Source organism: Bison bison, unplaced genomic scaffold (assembly GCF_000754665.1).
Source record: "Bison bison bison isolate TAMUID 2011002044 unplaced genomic scaffold, Bison_UMD1.0 scf7180017864489, whole genome shotgun sequence".
Taxonomy (NCBI): domain Eukaryota; kingdom Metazoa; phylum Chordata; class Mammalia; order Artiodactyla; family Bovidae; genus Bison; species Bison bison.
In genome coordinates this window covers 7,141,431-7,161,391 of record NW_011495048.1, presented here as the reverse complement: position 1 = coordinate 7,161,391, position 19,961 = coordinate 7,141,431, and the positions used below count along the sequence as shown (strand labels likewise).

Here is a 19,961-nt window from a genome sequence, read left to right as displayed (position 1 = left end):
TCGGCCCTGGAGGCCGGGTGGGGTCTGCGGAGGCTCTGGGCCCTGCAACGGGACTTGCGAGTGCAGTGGCCGGGAAGGGGGAACGTCCGCCGCCTCCGGAAGGCCGGACGCCTCTCCACGACTCACTATTATTACCGCAGTGATTGCCTCCAGTGTTGGCAGAGGGGGGCGCTGAGTAAGGGGCGCCTGAGAGCAGCACCCCGGTGCAGGCGGGAAACGCCCGCGCAGACGGCCTTCGGTCCTCCCGGAGTCACTGCCCGAACACTTGGTTTGCTGTGCGACCGGCTTGCCGAGGTCGGAGCGCGCCCACTTTACAGCACAACTCTGTTGTGTGGAAAGTTCTCAGGAGTTGGTGCCCTCTGGCTCTCCCCTGGACGCCACCTCTCACGCCTTTCCAACACCTGTCCAAGTAGCACGGGCCACCAAGGTCTTAGTTACTTCGGGAATGTTTACATTTTATTCATGTGATGATCCTTTGGAGATGACAAAAGAAGGAGATTGCAAGAGTGTATTATTGCAGCTTGATGCAATTGTACAGAAATTAATGATTCCTGTAACGAATTTCCACCTTCCAGCAAAAACTTTGCGTCAACTGTTTGGAAAATGTTGCCCACAGGTCTGAGGATGTTTAGTTAGAAGGCAGAACACGTATGAACGTTGGAAGTCTGCAGGTTACTTCTCCGTTCTGCTCCACTGTGATGACCTGTCCTCTCCCTGTGATCTAGTCTTCTCAGAACTGGGGGAGGGTATTTTTCTCCATTTGCTTACTGGAGATACTACATTCCAACCTCATTTTCCAAAACCTATCACAATTTTGTAAACAGACTGCCTCAGAGTGTTTTGACCCCCCCAAACGAAATGGCATTTTGATTTCACCTTTTACACTTTGTCAAAAGCATGGAGAGCGAACACAAGGTATCAAGTAGAAAAGAATTGGATTAGCAATACAATGAAATACTATTCCATCCTTAAAAAGGGAGGAAATTCTTACATAAACCACAACATGGGTGAAACTTGAGATTCATATTATGCTCTTAGTGTGAACTTAGCATCTTAATATTATATTAAGTGAATTAGGCCAGTAACAAAAAGACAAATACTGCATGATTAGACTTATATGAAGTATTGAGAGCAAAAATCATAGGGACAGAAAGAACAGTGGTTGCCAGGAGTTGAAGGGAGGGTGGGGCATTATTACTTAGTGGGTATAGGATTTCCATTTTACAAGATGAAATGAATTCTGAAGATGGACGGTGGTAATGGTAGCACATTATGAATATACTTAACAACACTGAACTGTAAACATAATGGTTACAGTGTTAACTTTTATGTGTGTTTTACCACAATGAAAAAATTTTGGATAAAAAGCACCTAAATTGATGAGTAAAAAGTTGTTGGGGAAGAAGATAATCATGCAACATGAAGATATATACACCCACACTTAGCATACTACATTCAAAAGGGAAAAGTAAACTTTACAGGAGAGAAATCTGTAACTCATCTTAACCAAATGATCAAACTCAGCATCACCAATAATGGAGCAAAGACATAACTGGTGTACACCATCACCTACCTAGTATTCCTGCCAAAAATGCTTATTCTGAATCTGATCATGAGGAAACAATCACCTAACAGAGCTTCTGGGTCCAAACAATTTAAAATTACGTAATTGGGGAAATTTAAATTTCATTTCAGACTACATACTGGGTAACCTTGTGTCAACGGTTAAATTTTCTGAGTGTTAATCTTTGGTTACAAAGAAGAGCATTCTTTATTTATTAGAGAAGAGCATTCTCGACCTTGGGAGACATGCTGAAATATTTGCGGGTAAATTGTCACGATGTCTGCAATTAACTCAGTGCAGAGAGAAAAGAAGACAAATGAAGCAAGTGTGGGGGCAAAAGGGTGACACCTGGTGAATTCAGGTGAAGCGTATCTGAGATTCCTTAAACTATTTTTGCAATGCTTCTGTAAGTTAGAGATTATTAAAAAAAAATTTTGGCAGGAATGAGGCAAGGCATCTTTCGGGTCAGTGCGTGGGTTCTAGCCTTTTGTAACCATCTAGTGCTAGGTGGCTAAACATTATGCTACATTTATCGAGCATCTACTGTGTGTCCAGTTCTGCTGTATGCTCATGTCATCAGAAAAATGAGTAAGACATGGGGGCTCAGTCACTAGTGAAGAGACCATTGTGAATTCACCTTCAGGGTAAACCCAGGGTGCCTTGGGAGCACAGAAAATAAAGTGCCTCTCTCTCAGGGAGTGTGGTGCTCACATAGTTCTTTTCTCAGAGGAGGTCTGAAAGTTAGGACTCTTTTTTTTTTTTTAGCTGCCTCAGGTCTTAATTGCAGGACTCAGGATCTTCACTGCATCAGGACTTTTACTGTGCCGCAGGGACTCCCTAGTTGTGGTGCACAGACTTAGTTGCTCCAAAGCAGGTGGGATTTTAGTTCCTCAACCACAGATTGAACCCTTGTTCCCTGCATTGCAAGGAAGATTCTTTTCATTTGTTTGTTTTTGTTTTCTTTGTATTTTGCAAGGCAGATTCTTAACCGTTGGTCCACCAGTGGAGTCCATGTGAGGGCTTTGTGTTCAATAGAGGAAAGGGGACACTAGGCATGAAGGGCAGCAAGTGTCCACCCAGGCACAGAAGCCTGGAGAAGCACACTGCACAAGCGGGCTCTAACCGAGACATGGAGTAGGGGCTGCAGGAGATGAGTCTGCAGTGGGGCAAACTTGCCACCTCATAACGAGCCCCATTTGCTCTGCTGAGGATCACAGACTTTGTAGGCAGCAAGAGACCACCGAGGTGATATAAATGGAGAAATGTCACGAGGTCAGACTTGTGTTTTAGAATCATGACAATTTGACAGGAGTGGGTAAAAACTGGAAGCGGGGAATACTTGTCCAAGTAGAGAGGAGACGAGATATGAGAAGCATTTGGAAATGGAAACTAGGAGTGTATCAGATATTGGGTGTATTTGAGGAAGTGTTTTTAAGAGACTGGGACTTTCAGCTTGGTTAGTCACCACCATTCTGAGAGGCTAGAATGAAAAGAGCCTGGAGGAGGACTTAGGTGATTACCTCTGGAGACCAGCCTGCAGGGGATTGGCAGAGAAGATGGAGCTGAAAAGGGAAACCAAAAGAAGCAGGAAGAAAACAGAGAAGATATTTGATCATGGAAGCCAAGGGCTGAGATGGAGGGAGTAGTCACAGTGTTAGCTATGGAAGATGGCAAGTAGGATAATAGACAAATTCTTCTTTGGATTTGATAGGACGGCCATTGGGCTCTTTCCAGGAAGCAGTTTTGGTGAATGACGGCAGAAGTCAAGTCACAGTGTATAGAAGAATGAATGGGAGGTGAGAATGTTGAGACCATGCTTTTAAAATGTTTGACAGGATGGCTAAGACTAGTGGGCAGTAGCTGTGTAGAGATACGTGGAGAAGGGAGATTTTGCCTTTTCCATTTAAATGTTTTCACGTGTTGATGGGGATTAGCTTGTGAAAAGAGGGTCAGGTTGTGGAGCAGAGAGTCCCAGAAACAATGGAAGGAGATGAGCACAAAGGCAGGTGGGGCTCAGCAACTGCTCTCTGAGCTGTGCCCAGCACACAGTAGGCACCAGTAAATGTTTGTTTGGATAACTGAATGGAAAAGGGAATGAACAGTTCTCAAACCTGTATTTCCAACCTGTGAGTAGGCTGTAAAATCAATTTAACAGGCATTCATCATCATTTTTACCTTAATGAAATAGAATACAGTTTAAGTATCAGAGTGATTACCTGTGGTAAAGGTAAACATTGCTTCTTAAGTGAAAGTCACTCAGTTGTGTCCGACTCTTTGTGACCCCATGAACTATACAGACCGTGGAATTCTCCAGCTCAGGATACTGGAGTGGATAGCCTATCTCCTCTCCAGCGGATCTCCCCAATCCAGGAATCGAACTGGGGTCTCCTGCATTGCAAGTGGATTCTTTACCAACTGAGCTATCAGGGAAGGCCTGATATGTTTAAGAAGAAACATTGCTTCTTAAATCATCCCATATATGAAGTATGCTATGGTTACATTAAGTGAGATTGTTCTTGTTTTTATTTTATGTTTGAAAGCCACTGCTGTGGCAAACAAAGATAAGTACACTAGCTTATAACTAACTTGATCTGTTTTGCACATAGTATAATCCCCAGTGCTTTGTACACGGCAGATCTCAATAAATTTTGGTTGACTGAGTGGGGGCAAAGGTAACAGAAGAAGTTAAGGGGATTTATGTTAACATGGTTCCCATAGATTAGTTTATATAATAACATGAGAGGCTGTTTAGCACAGGAATTTCCTGTCTTTAGCTTTTCCATATGCTGTAGATTGAGCAAGTCATTTTTACTGACTTCAGTTTGCATGTCTATTATTAGCCTTTCTTAACTGGAGCTCCTCATATGAACTACAGAACACAGAAAATAATTTCAGTGACTATTTTCTTGATTCTTCCCGGGATGATATATAAGTAGTGTCATTCTTAATACATAGGGGGAAAATATTGGTTGAATGAATCATTTCATAGGAGTAAAAGAAGATGGGAATGAAGAAATATGAAAGCACCTTGAAGTTGGAAATGGGAGAGGTCGGTCCAGACCAAGAGAAAAAGCATTAGCAAAGATGGGAAAGTAACCGGGGGTAAGTAGGCTGGATGCATGCAGAATGGGCACAAAGACTTCAATGAAGACATTTGGAGGAGAGTGTGAAAGCCAGTGTGAAGAGTCTCTATACTAACGTGAAAAACTGTACTGAGCTGTATCTGCCATAGCAGAATTAGACCATGCTGACAGGCTCTGCTGCAGCTCAGTGCTTGGATGCAAGTCTCAGATCTCATTTAGCAGTTGGGTGACCTTAGGCAATTTCCCTAACCTCCCTGTACTTCATCACCTCTTTGTACTTTGTAACATGGGGATAGTATCACCACCTGTCTGTATTATCATTAGATTCAACTGCTAGTAGCAAAGTAGCAATAACAAAATAATACTAAACAAGATAGCCCTTTCCTTTCACATAAAAATAGGCAGTCCATGGCGAGTATGAAAGATACACAATCATCAGGGCCCCGAGTTTACATCACCAATCCCCAAAATATGGCTTCCATATCAGGGTCCGACTCCAATCAATACAACCAGAAGGAAGAAGAAAGAGCACTAGCACATCCTCAACCTGTAAGACACAGCCCAGCACTTCTGCTTTGATCCTATTGGTCAGAACAGTTCATATGGCAACAGCCAGCAAGGAAAGCTGGGAAGTGCCGTCTTTATTCTAGTCAGCTACGTGGCCTGGCTGGCCGACACCTGGGAGTCCTGCTCCCAAGAAAGAATAGATATTGGGGGATAACTAGCAGTATCTGCCCCCAACCTCATAGGCAATGTGAAGTTAAAGGAAATGAATACAACTGAAGTTCTTAGAACAATTCCAAGCATGAACGAATCACTTAAAAATGTTTTTGTTGTCTTATCCTCACCCTCCCCTCTGCATAACACCTGTACACCACCAAACTCCAAACAATCCTAAATTGACACTTCTATTACAGTTCATGGGGTCACAAGAGTTGGAGACGACTTAGCTGCTAAGCCACCACCAGTCTAGATTTCCCAGACAACCCACTGGCAACACCTAGAGCCAGTGTTCATATTGAAGGAGTCCTGAATCTTGCCAGTAACCCTTGCCAGTTCAGATATTGGTTAGGAGCACCCCGAGGGGTGGCCTTGGCACAAATGCATAAAAAGGGCAAAGAGGGAAATTCCCTCGTGGTCCAGTGCTTAATATTCAGTGCTTTCACTGCCAGGGCCTGGGTTCAATCCCTGGTCAGGGAACTAAATCTTGCAAGCCTCATGGTGTGGCCAAAAATAAATTAATTAAAATAGGCAAAGATAATATGTGTAGACATAAAAGTTAATGGCCAAATTTTTAAATGCTCATCATGACTTCATACTTTTACAAAAATTACCATTTTAAGTTATTTACATTTTTCTTATTTCTATGGGTGAAATAATTCTTATGATTCTGAGTGCTCTTAACAGTTTTTTTTTTATAAATATGGAAATCATCCTTTTGTCACAAATGTTCTTAAAAATAGGCTTTTCCACAGAACTAGAAGAAAAAATTTTAAATTTGCATGGAAATGCTAATTTTCACCGCAAATAGCCAAAGTGGTGTTGGAGAAGACTCTTGAGAGTCCCTTGGACTGCAAGGAGATCCAACCAGTCCATTCTGAAGGAGATCAGTCCTGGGTGTTCATTGAAGGGAATGACACTAAAGGTGAAACTCTAGTACTTGGACCACCTCATGTGAAGTGTTGACTCATTGGAAAAGACCCTGATGCTGGGAGGGATTGGGGGCAGGAGGAGAAGGGGACGACAGAGGATGAGATGGCTGGGTGGCATCACCAACTCGATGGACATGAGTTTGAGTGAACTCCGGGAGTTGGTGATGGACAGGGAGGCCTGGTGTGCTGTGATTCATGTGGTCGCAAAGAGTCGGACACGACTGAGTGACTGAACTGAACTGAACTGAGCCAAAGCAATTCTGAGAAAGAAAAACAGAGCTCGAGGAACCAGGTTCCCTGGCTTCAGACTATACTGCAAAGCTACAGTAAACAAAACAGTATGACTCTGTCACAAAAACAAAAATATAGATCAATGCAACAGGATAGAAAACCCAGAAATAAACCCATGGACCTATGATCAATTAATCTATGGCAAAGGGGGCAAAACTATATAATGGAGAAAAGTCAGGCTCTTCAATAAGTGGTGTTGGGAAAACTGGACAGCTTCATGTTAAAAAAAGAAACTAGAACATTCTTTAACGCCATACACAAAAATAAGCTCTAAATGAGTTAAAGACCTATATGTGAGACCAGTTATTATAAAACTCTTAGAGGAAAACATAAGCAACATCTTTTTTTCATTCATCTGCTGGAGTAATGAAAATAAAAACAGAAATAGACAAATGGGACCTAATTAAACTTAAAAGCTCTTGTACAGTAAAGGAAACCATAAGCAAAACAAGGACAACCCACAGAAAGGAAAAAAATATTAGCAAATTAAGCAACCGTACAAGCATCTCATGCAGCTCAATATAAAAACAAGACAAAACAAAACAAAACAAAACAAAAACCAACAGCCCAATCAAAAACTGGGCAGAAGATCTAAATAGACATTTCTCCTGAGAAGACATATCAAAAAGCCCAAGAAAAGATGCTAAATCACTAATTATTAGAGAAATACAAATCCAAACTATAATGAGAGGGCCCCCCTGGTAGTTCAGTGGTAGAGAATCTTCCTGCTAATGCAGGAGACACACGTTTGATCCCGAATCTGGGAAGATCCTACATGCTGTGGAGCAACTAAGCCTGTGAGCCACAACTATTGAGCCCGTTCTCTAGAGCCTGGGAGCCACAACTACTGCAGCCCGTGTGCCTTCGAGCCCTTATTCTGCAACAAGAGAAACCACTGCAATGGGAAGCCAGTGCACTGCAACTAGAGAGGAACCCCCATTTGCCACAACTAGAGAAAAGTCTGGACAAACAAAGACCCAGCACAGACAAAAACAAGGTTTAAAAATGGTCCACATCAAAAATAAGTAAATACAATAATTTTAAAAAGCTACAATGAGATACCATCTTACATCAGTCAGAACAGCCATCATCAAAAAGTCTACAAACAATAAATGCTGGAGAGGTTGTGCAGAAAAGGGAATCCTCTAACGCCATTGGTGGGGATGTAAATTGGTACCACCACTATGGAGAACTATATGGGGGTTTCCTAAACTAATCAAAGCAGAACTACCATGTGATCCAGCAATCCCACTCCTGAGCATTTATCTCACAAAGAACATAATTCAAAAAATACACGAACCCAATGTTCATTATTGCACTTTTTACAATAGCCAAGATATGGAAGCAGCCTAAATGTCCATCAGCAGATGAATGGAGAAAGAAGATGTGGTATATATACACAGTGGAATAGCTGCTTAGCTATAAAAAATAAAATAATGCCATTTGCAGCAACATGGATGGATCTAGAGATTATCATATTAAGTGAAGTAAGTCAGACAGATAAATATCATGAAATCACTCATATGTGGATTCTATAAAGATGATACAAATGGACTTATTTACAAAATAGAAACAGATCCGTAGACTCCAAAACTGAATCTATGGTTACCAAAGGGAAAAGGTGGAGGGGAGGGATAAATTAGTTTGGGGATAACATACAGCTACCCACTCCAGTATCCTTGCCTGGAGAATTCCATGGACAGGGAGCCTGGCAAGCTACAGTCCATGGGGTTGCAAAGAGTCAGACATGACTGAGAAATTAATTTTTACCATTTTTAAACATATACACACTAATATATATAAAACAGATAATTAATAAGGACCTACTGTATAACACAGGGTACTCGACTCATTGTATAATAACCTGTATAGGAAAAGAATATGTAAAAGAATGGATATATATATAACTGAATCGGTTTGCTTGGTACCTGAAACTAACATTGTAAATCAGCTGTATCGCCAATATAAAATAAATATTAAATTTAAAAATTTATTTAAAAAATAGACTTTCAAAAAAATAAACTTTTCCAGTATAATAATAACCAAATCAGTGGAGCCAGGGATATATGGCCCTGTGTTTGCTGCATAGTGACATACAGTGGGATTGAGAAAATACAGAAATAAATTGAGTGTAATGGGAACCAGGTTTCTCACTATCAGGGAAGGAAATTATGGAGCAGGGGAAGCTAGACTAGACCTTGCTGGATTGGAATTGAAAGTTTGGTATGAGCTCATGATCTTTCATAAGGATAGCTATAGATATTGATACTGTGGTGGTTTTAAAGTAGATCCACATTTTGGTGGGTTTTTAAAAAATTCTTTTCCTTCAAAAGGTAGAGTATAATCTCCTTGCCCTTGAATGTGGGCTGAACTTAATGTCTCACTCAGTCCAGTCTCTCAGTCTGACTCTTTGAGATCCCATGGACTGCAGCATGCCAGGCTTCTCTGCCCTTCACCAACTCCCGGAGCTTGCTCAAACTCATGTCCATCGAGTCGGTGATGGCGTCCAACCATCTTATCTTCTGTTGTCCCCTTCTCCTCCTGCCTTCAATCTTTCCCAACATCAGGGTCTTTTCCAGTGAGTGAGTTCTTCCATCAGGTGGCCAAAGTATTGGAGTTTCAGCTTTAGCATCAGTCCTTTCAATGAATACTCAGGACTGATTTCCTTTAGGATGGACTGGTTGGATGTCCTTGCAATCCAAGGGACTCTCAAGAGTCTTCTCCAACACCACAGTTCAAAGTCATCAATTCTTCAGTGCTTAGCTTTTTTATAGTCCAACTCTCGTGTCCATACATGATTACTGGAAAAACACTAGTTTTGACTAGTCAGACCTTTGTCAGCAAAGTAACGTGTCTGCTTTTTAATATGTGGTCTAGGTTGGTCATAGCTTTTCTTCTAAGGAGTAAGCGTTTTTTAATTTCATGGCTGCTGTCACCATCTGCAGTGATTTTGGAACCCAAGAAAATAAAGTCTGTCACTGTTTCCATTGTTTCCCCATCTATTTGCCCTGAAGTGATGGGACCAGATGCCATGATCTTAGTTTTTTGAAAGTTGAGTTCTAAGCCAGCTTTTTCATTCTTCTCTTTCACCTTCATCAGGAAGCTTTTTAGTTCCTCTTCACTTTCTGCCACAAGGGTAGTATCATCTATATAGATGAGGTTATTGATATTTCTCCTGGCAATCTTGATTCCAGCTTGTGCTTCATCCAGCCTGGCATTTCACATAATGTACTCTGCATATAAGTTAAATAAGCAGGGTGACAATATACAGCCTTGACAAACTCCTTCCCCAATTTGGAACCAGCCTATTGTTCCATGTCTGGTTCTAACTGTTGCCTCTTGACCTGCATACAGATTTCTCATGAGGCTGGTAAGGTGGTATGGTATTCTCATGTCTTGAAGAATTTTCCATAGTTTTTGTGATCTACACAGTCAAAGGCTTTAGCATAATCAGTAAAGCAGAAGTAGATGTTTTTTTGGAATTCTCTTGCTTTTTCTATGAGCCAATAGATGTTGACAAGTTGATCTCTGATTCCTCTGCCTTTTCTAAATCCAGCTTGAACATCTGGAAGTTTGATTCACATACTGTTGAAGCCTGGTTTGGAGAATTTTGAGCATTACTTTGCTAGTGTGTGAGATAATTGTGCAATAGTTTAAACATTCTTTGGCATTGCCCTTCTTTGGGATTGGAATGAAAACTGACCTTTTCCAGTCCTGTGGCCACTGCTGAGTTTTCCAAATTTGCTGGTATGTTGAGTGCAGCACTTTAGCAACATTATCTTTTAGGATTTGAAATAGCTCAAGTGGAATTCCATAACCTCCACTAGCTTTGTTAATAGTGATGCTTCCTAAGGCCCACTTGACTTTGCATTCCAGGATGTCTGGGTCTAGGTTGAGTGATCACACGATCATGTTTATTTGGGTCATGAAGATCTTTTTTGTGTAGTTTTTTGGTATTCTTGCCATCTCTTCTTAATATCTTCTGCTTCTGTTAGGTCCATACCATTTCTGTCCTTTATTGTGTCCATCTTTGCATGAAATGTTTCCTTGGTATCTCTAACTTTCTTGAAAAGATTTCTAGTCTAGAACTTAATGTTTAGATGACCTCCAATGCTAGGTTATAAAAAGGATATAAAAATTCACCTTCTTTCTCTCTCTCATTACTTGATTTTGGAATCCAGTCACCAACTTGTGAGTAAGCCAGGGTCCCATGGCAGGCCATATGTAGGTGTTCCAGGGATAGCTCCTGACCCTGACAGCCAGCAGCAAGTGCCACACATGTGAATGAACAACCTTTGGATGATTTCAGCCCCAAAGACCTAAACATCATGGCACAGAAACAAGTCATTCCCCATTGTATGCACTTTGAATTCCTGGCCCTCATAAACCATGAGAGATAATACAGAATTATTATTTAAGCCACTAAGTTTGAGGATCATTTGTAGATAATTAATATGTATTATATGTCTGCATATGTGTATATTATGTGTTTGTGCATACATACATTTCCTACCTCTGTCCACTGAAAAATTCTAGAAGCAATGATAACCCAGGAGCTATGAGCATGCCTAGCATGCAGATCTTATTTTTGGAATAGCATTCTCCCCTAAAGAAATAGCTGATTCCAGGGCTGGGGCAGAGAAAGTATAAGATGAGCTTGGAACATCTTATACAACAGAGTGCTCAAATATGTCTAAAGATCCAAGAGCCATTTGGAAGGGGCTCCCTTGGCCCTATCTGGGAACATGTGAATATCCAAATAAATAATGATCGTAAAGGACTATAACCCACTGAACAAAACAGGATCTAAAAGTTCATACTGATATATTGAATAAGTGATTGAGTAGGAGGGAAGAGAAGGCTTTCCTTTCTGTAGGCTGTCAACTAATATTGTTTATTAATAAGTAAAAACCACTTATTAATTTACAGGGGAGAAATCTGACAAAACCAAGTGGTAAAAATTAAATTACATCAATACATATGACAGCACATGCCTCCTGATACAATGCACTGAGATCACAGGATCACCTCTTGAATATTCTTGCTAAAGGTACATGACCTGAACCTAATCATGAAGTTACATCAGCCAAGTCCAACAGTGAGGGACATGCTACAAAGTAATTGATCTGCAATCTTCAAACGTGTCAAGGTCAAAAAAGTCAAAGAAAGTCTGAGGAACCTGTCCAAATTGAAGAGATCAAAGAATGATGGCTAAACAGAAAGTGTTATCCTGAACTGGATCCTGGACCTACAAAGAATATAACTGGGACAACCAGCAAATGTTGAGTGAGGCCTGTGGATTAGTCAGCAAGTGTATCAATGTTAATTGATGGTTGATTACGTGGGAAGATGTCCCAGTTTGTTGGAAATTTCTGCTGAAGTGCTAAGGCTTCAGTGATACAGTATGTTTGCATCTGACTCTCAAATGCTTAAAACATATGAATTTTATGGAGAGAGAGGATGGTAATACAAATATGGCAAACAGTTAATTGGGGAATCTGAGTGAAAGCATATATAGTTCTCTGTACTACTTGTACAACTTTTTCTGTAATTTTTTTTTAATTGAAGGATAATTGGTTTACAATGTTGTGTTAGTTTCTGCTGTACAACAATGTGAATCCACTCAAGTATACAAATATCTCCTCCCTGTTGAGCCTCCCACCACCCCATCCCACCCCTCCAGGTCCTCACAGAGCACCAGTCGAGCTCCCTGTGCTCTACAGCAACTTCCCACTAGCTATCTGTTTTACAAACACGTGTATATATGTCAATCCTACTTTCTCAATTCGTCCCACCTTCTTCTTCCTTCACTGTTCCAAAGGTTCATTCTCTATATCTGCATCTCTATTCCTGCCCCGCAGGCAAACATCTCAAGTTCAGCAGAACTAAAATCTAGCTAATCATTTCCTTCCCACCAGTCACTTCTTTGGACTTGCCTCTTTCTGACCATCAGGTTTCCAAACTCAGGAGTCACTGTCGAGTCCTCTCATTTTCCCACATCTAACCAGAAACTGATGTTCTTTACTTTGTGTTCTGCCACCTCTCTGTTCCAGACCCTCATCCTTAAACCCTGAATTGTCACTACAGTCATCTCCATTTATCTCCCAGGTAATCAATAACCTAATCCTGTAGTAGAATTCTCAGGGACTTACCCCGCAACACACACACAATGACCTTGAATTGTTCAGTATATATAGGGTAACTTTTAAACTGTGTTGAAACATAAAACTGAATATCTTTAGTGCTCTCATTCAATTCTAAAATCAAAACAGGGACTTCCCTGGTGGCCCAGTGGCTAGGACTGCGTGCTCCCAATGCAAGGGGAGCATTGCGCCCCTAGTCAGAGAACTGGATCCCATATGCTGCGATAAATGACCCCTGTGTGCCAATACAAAGATCAAAGGTCCCGAGTCCCCCAGCTAAGACCCGGCGCAGCCAAACTAATTAACATTTTTCAGAAAAATCAGAGCTGTCTTGAACATTTTTAACCAGGTATCTTTAAACAAATCAAATCAAAACAAATTTACAAACAAAATACAAACAGAAGCATAAAAACTAATAAAATTCAAGTTAACATTGAATTTGACTCACCCCATAGTGGTGGCACATTGATTGGTCTTTTTGGAATTTCGGGTGTCTGTACTATCGTAGGCACTGATGGCCCATTTTCCTACCATTTTCTTCTACTGAAAGTTTTACAAAACTTCAGCTAGTACAGTCCACTCACCAGGAAACTGGCCTTTACTTTGACATAGATGCACCATTTATGGATTCATTCTTCAATACTCTTGTCAGTTTGTGAAAAAGTAACTTGGTTTTATAAATTCAGACACAGATATAGGCAATGAAATCATGACATCATATGGAAACAAAAAAAGTGAAAGTGTTAGTAGTTATGCAATAGTGTCTGACTCTTTGCAACCCCATGGGCGACCCCATGGACTGTAGCCCACCAGGCTCCTCTGTCCTTGGAGTTCTCCAGGCAAGAATATTGGAGTGGGTTGCCATTTCCTTCTCCAAGGTATCTTCCCAACCCAGGTGTTGAACCTGGGATCTCCAGCACCACAGACATATTCTTTACCATCTGAGCCACCAGGGAAGCCCTCATATGGAAATACTCATATGGAAATAAATGGTCATCTAGGTCTGAAATTTCATATTAGAATTTGAAACATTCAGAGCAGCATTATTTTTAGTAGACAAAAAGTGAAGCAACCCAAAGTATTCATTAATGGATAAATGTATAAACATTTGGAATATGCAAAAAAAAATGGAATATTATTCAGGCTTTAAAAGAAAGGAAATTCTGACACATGGATAAACCTTGAGGACATTATGCTGGGTGAAAGAAGTTGGTCACAGAAGGACAAATACTGCAATTCCACTTGTATGAGGTACTTAGAGTAGTCAAATTCATAGAGATAGAAAGTAGGTTGGTAGTTACCAGGGGCTGGGGTGGTAGGAAATGAGGAGTTAGTGTTTAATGGGTAGACTTAGAGTTCAGCAAAATGAGGAGTACTGTGGATGTAAGTGATGTCTGTACAATGTGAGTGTACTTAGTATTACTTAACTGTGCACTTAAGATCATTAAGGTGGTAGATTTTATGTGTATTTTACAATAATTAAATTAAAAATTTTTTAATGTTGGGACTTCCTTGGCAGTCCAGTGCTTAAGACTGTGCTTCCACTGCAGGGGGCACAGGCTCCATCCCTGACAGGGTAAGTTGGATCCCACATGCTGTGGGATGCAGGCAAAAAAAAATTAATGTTACCATCAGGTGAAAGACCAATATTTTTCAGTGCTTGTAGACAGTTCCTGGACTCTAGGGCTCTGGATGGATATTACTGTAGACCCCCACCCCCAGCACACACTACTTTACTGCATTCTCTACCCAGTACCTCTCTCTAGCCTGGAATCCTCAGAGTTACCGTACTCGGACCCCTCACCACACTTCACTCTTAACTCTCAACACGCCTCCAGCTACCAGGCTCAACACACATTTTCACCTCTCTGCCTTTTTATTATATATTATTATATTATATATAAATACATATATATATATTTAAATTAGAAAAAAAAAGCAGTTGTCAGGACAAGAAAGATTTCAGGACTGAATTCAAAGGGAACTATGTTGAGGAGACCCAAGTCCTACTTACTGAAAGTTTCCATGATGTTAGCAGTAATGTTATTTGATTCTAAATGCCTATGATCAAAGCACCAAGAACCTGGGCTGTTTCCAAAATCCCCCTTGAATATGACCTAAAAGACATCTGCACAAACACAAATAACTTTATTCACATGGTACAACAGTGTTTGAGTAGACAGAGTTTTAAGGACACTTAATACAATCAATTTCTTGAACTCACATTTGAGTTGCCCTGGGTATTTTACTTATAGAATTTTGCACATAGTCCACCTTTTCTGCACAAAGATAAAATATTATCCATATTTGCATAATTCCCCATTATTTTGCTGTTTCAACATGATTTTGCACCCCCAGTCATTTCCTTGTTAGTCTAAGGTTACATTTCTTTTGCTCTCAGCCTTTTTTGAGCTTCACTTTCTCTCTTTATGTAATCGAGTATAGCTTCGAGCCATAGGATTGTCCTTTCCAAGGTCCACAACGATTACCTCCCTAGAAAATGTGACTCCTTTTAAGGGTCTTTTATGGTTATCAACAACTGAAGAACTTCCAGTGAGAGGTATGAGTGATTTTTGCAAATAGTCATCCTGTAAGAGAATATAACAAATAATATCAATGATAAATTTATGAATACAACAAGCCCTGCTTTTAAAAAATATGGGTTATATGTACATTGTTAGTAAGAAACAGAAAAAGGATTTCTAAATGATACAGAAAAGCAGTAATAATCCATAAAGGCATAATTTTCATATTTCTATGGTTATAAAAGCACACACTGCTATATTCAAATAGCATCTGGCAACATGTGTTATTTTCTCTACAAAGGAGGCAAACCCAAGAGCCACTTGGATCACCATTCTGTCTCCAAGTGGTCATGGGTCTCATGTTAGGAGGACATGTGAGCTGTTGTTATTAGGCAGCCTCAAACACGGAGTTCAAGAAGGCCCCGACAATGTTTACAAGCTGTTGTAGAAGGAACCCAGAAGTAGAGCAGGTCTTTGGCATCTGGTCCTGAGCCTGGCTAGGGAGGAGGAGTGACTTCAACAATTCATCTTATTTTCTCATTCGTAACATAAGAGGGTTGGCTCCCTAAATGATCTCCTCCAGCTCTAACACCTTAGGATTCTGAATAAAGCAAAATGAAAGGGAATTATTAAGAAAACCACAAATGTAAGGATGAAGATGGAGCAAGTGTCCAGGCATGGCATGTGTAATTGGTTTAACAAAATGAACCAATAAGCTAAGAAGGGTGGTTTAAATGATTGTCAACACTGCACTCCTTCCAGATACAAACCTAAGTTACAAACAAGACCATCCTTCAATATACCTAGCCAAGGAATTTACCTCTTCTTTAAATACTAAATGCCTCTTAAGAGTAGAAAAGCATATCACCTCTTGACCATTTTCTCTAGCATTCTCAGGCTTTTGCTTCTCTTTTATTTTGTTCTCTTCTTCACCCTCCACATCCTCTCTATTTCCTAAGGGTGTGGTCATCGCATCTTTACTCCGTCTCTGGACAAGAATGCCATGCCTTGCAGGTGCAAGAGTCCTAGAAAATCAATCAGCAAGGTTTTTAAAATTCAAGCATCTTAGCCCTCATGGTCACACACAAAAATGGTGTTCCACCACATCCTAAGGTGCGGACTTACTTTTCTTGGTTGTCTAAATTGTTCATCTCTGTATTAGCAGCTGGACAATCTTCACCTTCGTTTTCTGTACAAGGACCTTTTTCTGTCTCTTCATCTGTCCTGCTTTGGGAACTATAATCACAAAGGAGAAAGTGTGGAAAAGAAAGAAAGGTCTTGATGTTAAGACTTGGAAAGGAACTTCACTTTTAAGCAGGAAATTAGCATTTCTAAAACCCTGAAATAGAAAAAACAGATACCTACAGCATTATTATTTGCTCTATTTTAAATTGCTTTATATTATTACTAGATACATTTGCTACTGACTTAAAGTCTGATCCCAATTTATCAGCATGGATTTATACCATTTATATAAAAAAACCACCAATAAAAGGAAGATGCAACTGAGGCAAATTAGAAGGATGATGAAGAAAGTGAATGCTGTGGTTTCAAAGTTCATATGGTTAACTAGACGACTCATCTACTCTCACAATCACAGATTGTCCAAATATGTTTTCCAGCTCAGTGTGAATGTAGTTCTCTTGTTCTTTAAGTTTTCTAGAAACAGAAGAATAAAAGGATGTTTTTATTGTTGTTCTTTTGATCAGCTTCATAAAAGATGCTCGGCTTGTTCTGGTGGTGTGGACTCACCCTGGTTAATTTCTCTCCATAAATGTGGTGGGGGCTGAGGTGGCTAGAGGGGAGACTGAGCTGGAACTCAGCTCATCTCCCCTCATCCCAAAAACTATCAGAATCCAGAGGACGGAGGAATTGGCGTAGCTGGAGCCGAGCCCAGCTCCCAATTCTTCTCTCTTCAGTGACATCATAGAATCATGGAACTATTGAGTTAGAGAGATCATAGCACCAGCCCAACCCTGCCCATCACCTGAAATCAGAAGAACCACAAAAACTCTCCCCTGGGCTGCAGTCTGTCTGTCCTCTCTGGCTATCTATTTTACATAGGTAATGTAGATGTTTCAATGCTACTCTCTGGATTCATCCCACTTTCTGCTTCCCCCGCTGTGTCCACAAGCCTGTTCTCTATGTCTGTGTCTCTATTGCTGCCCTGCAAATAGGTTCACCAGTAACATTTTTCTAGATTTCATGTATTTGCATTAATATATGATATTTGTTTTTCTCTTTTTGACTTACTTCATTCTGTATAACAGGCTCTAGTTTCATCTACTTCACTAGAATGGATTCAAATTCATTCCTTTTTATGGCTAATATTCCATTGTATATATGTACCACAGCTTCTTTATCCATTCATCTGTCAATGGACATCTAGGTTGCTTCCATGTTTGGCTATTGTAAACAGTGCTTCTATCAACATTGGGGTACATGGGTCTTCTAGAATCATCCTTACTTCTTTTTTCCTCTACTCTTTCCTTTAATTTTCTTTATTCTAGACATGTAATTAATTAGCTGTGTGTCCTAGAGCATGTACCTCTCTTTGCCTCAGAATGTTCATTGTTAAAACTAGAATAAGAGTAACTTACTAGTTACTTACTGGCTTTATTATATGGATTTAGTGAGTTAATCTGAGTAAAGCTTTAAATGGTAACTTCTAAGTATTCTATAAGTATTTCACTATATTTAAAATTTTCTATGAATAGTCTCTGAACGCTATGTTAGCGTTATGTAATTAAGTATTACATTCAGGTACTTCCCTGGTGGCACAGTGGGTAAGAATCTGCTTGCCAATGCAGGGGACGTGGGTTTGATCTCTGGTCTGGGAAGATTCCACACACTTCTGAGCAACTAAGCGCATGCGCCACAACCACTGAGCCTGCGCTCTAGAGCCCGTGAGCCGGAACTGCTGAGCTTGTGTGCTGCAACCACTGATTATGATGCCTAGACTCTTTTGTCTAACAGTTATTAAGAACTCTAAGTATCAAATTCATATTACAGCTGCCTCCTCCACATCTCACATTGCTATTTAATGGGCATCACAAATTTAATATATATACAGAGTGATCCTTATGTTTCAACCTCTCACAACCAAGGCAACGTGACTCTCCTTTCTAATTTTTCTGATTTGGTAAATAGGGTCTATACCTCTCCTTGTATATTTCAGAAATATGAAGGTTTCCTTGACATTCTTTTTTATTCACATATGCAACCCTCAACACATTGCAAAATTCTGTCAGTTCTACTTCCCCCAAATATCTTAAATTTATGCATCTCTTTTCAAGTCCACTGCTATCACCATTATACAAATCATTACCAATACTTCTTCACACTATATCTACTTGTTACTCTATTCATCACACATTTGTTCTACCCCTTAAATTTCATACTGCTAATGAGGTGATATTTTATTTATTACTACAAATACCTCGTATCTTTCCTTTAAAAATAACTTGATTGAATTATAATCTAATTTAGAATAAAATAGAATCCTTTTGGGATTCCCAGGTGGTAAAGAATCTGCCTACCAAGCAGGAGATGTGGGTTCAATCCTTGGGTGGGAAAGACCTCCTGGGGAAGGAAAGGGCAACTGACTCCAGTATTCTTGCCTGGAGAACCCCATGGACAGAGGAGCCTGGCAGGCTATCGTTGATGGGGTTGTGAAAGAGTTGAACAAGACTTAGCAACTAAACAATGACTCTTTTATCTACTGTTGCTCTATATGATTTTCCTTTCCTTTCAAAAACCATTCCAAATCATTTTATTTTTTTCTGGCATTCATTGTACTTCAGCTATACAGACTGTCTTTTGGTTCTTCAAACACCAATTATTTTCCTGGTGCAGAGAGAGACAAGCTATTTCCTCTATATGCAATTTGTCCCAATGATTTCCCACTAACTCTTCACCTGATTAACTCAACATTTACTTCACAGCTTAAATATCGCTTCTACTGAGAACTCTTTCCTGATTATCTAGTATAAATTAGGACCCCCTATATCACTATGGGGGACCTAGTATACATTACCTAGTATAAATTAGGACCCCCTATATCACTAAGCTCATTTGGTAAAGAATCCACCTGCAATGCAGGAGACCCTGGTTCAATTCCTGGGTTGGGAAGATCCCCTGGAGAAGGGAAAAGCTACCCATTCCAGTATTCTGGCCCGGAGAATTCCAGGGACTATACAGTCCATGGGGTTCCAAAGAGTTGGACACGACTGAGCAACTTTCATTTTCTATATCACTATTAAAGTTTTTTTTTTCTTGCACCATTTCTCAAGATTTGTAATTTTATAATGTTTTTCCATATGTTGTTTAATGACAGTCTCCCTTAATATATGGGAAATAATATATGCAATGAGAAATAATAGATAATATAGATGGAAGAAAGAATAATATGAAGAAAGTTTAATGTAGAGAGAGAAAAAGTTGAACAGACAAGTGTAATTTGCTTTGATGAAGTCAAGAAGTCAATCAATGGGAAAGAAAATAATGAATTAAAAGTGGTCATGAAGAAACGTTCTTCTGAAATAGAGGGAAATTATTCTCAATATGAAAAGAGAACTATGCTATTAAAAAAAAAAATCAGTCCAGAAAACTGACATTTAAGTTCTAGGAAAAGAGAGAAATGCATACATATTCAGGGAAAATGACAAATTATCTGCAAGGGTGAAAAGCTCTGGCTGACTTCA

General features: G+C 40.0%; 1 protein-coding gene across 1 annotated transcript; it reads right to left on the bottom strand.

The window, feature by feature from the left end:
- Window positions 1-14,901: 14,901 nt before the first annotated feature.
- LOC105005318 (chromosome unknown open reading frame, human C2orf74) lies at window positions 14,902-16,840 on the bottom strand. The gene is made up of 4 exons (XM_010863265.1): window positions 16,725-16,840; window positions 16,384-16,494; window positions 16,127-16,283; window positions 14,902-15,321 (listed from the first exon to the last, which is right to left on the bottom strand). Exons 1-4 carry the CDS (start codon window positions 16,838-16,840, stop codon window positions 15,148-15,150), a joined length of 558 nt encoding a protein of 185 aa, XP_010861567.1. The 3' UTR covers window positions 14,902-15,147.
- Window positions 16,841-19,961: the final 3,121 nt, after the last annotated feature.

Excerpts from the sequence above, each read along its gene's own strand:
- LOC105005318 (XM_010863265.1), bottom strand. The coding sequence starts at position 16,840 with ATGAGTCGTCTAGTTAACCATATGAACTTTGAAACCACAGCATTCACT. Across the intron at positions 16,284-16,383 it reads AATTTAGACAACCAAGAAAA|GACTCTTGCACCTGCAAGGC; the intron begins GTAAGTCCGCAC and ends TTGATTTTCTAG. Across the intron at positions 15,322-16,126 it reads CTAGAGAAAATGGTCAAGAG|GATGACTATTTGCAAAAATC; the intron begins GTGATATGCTTT and ends ATTCTCTTACAG.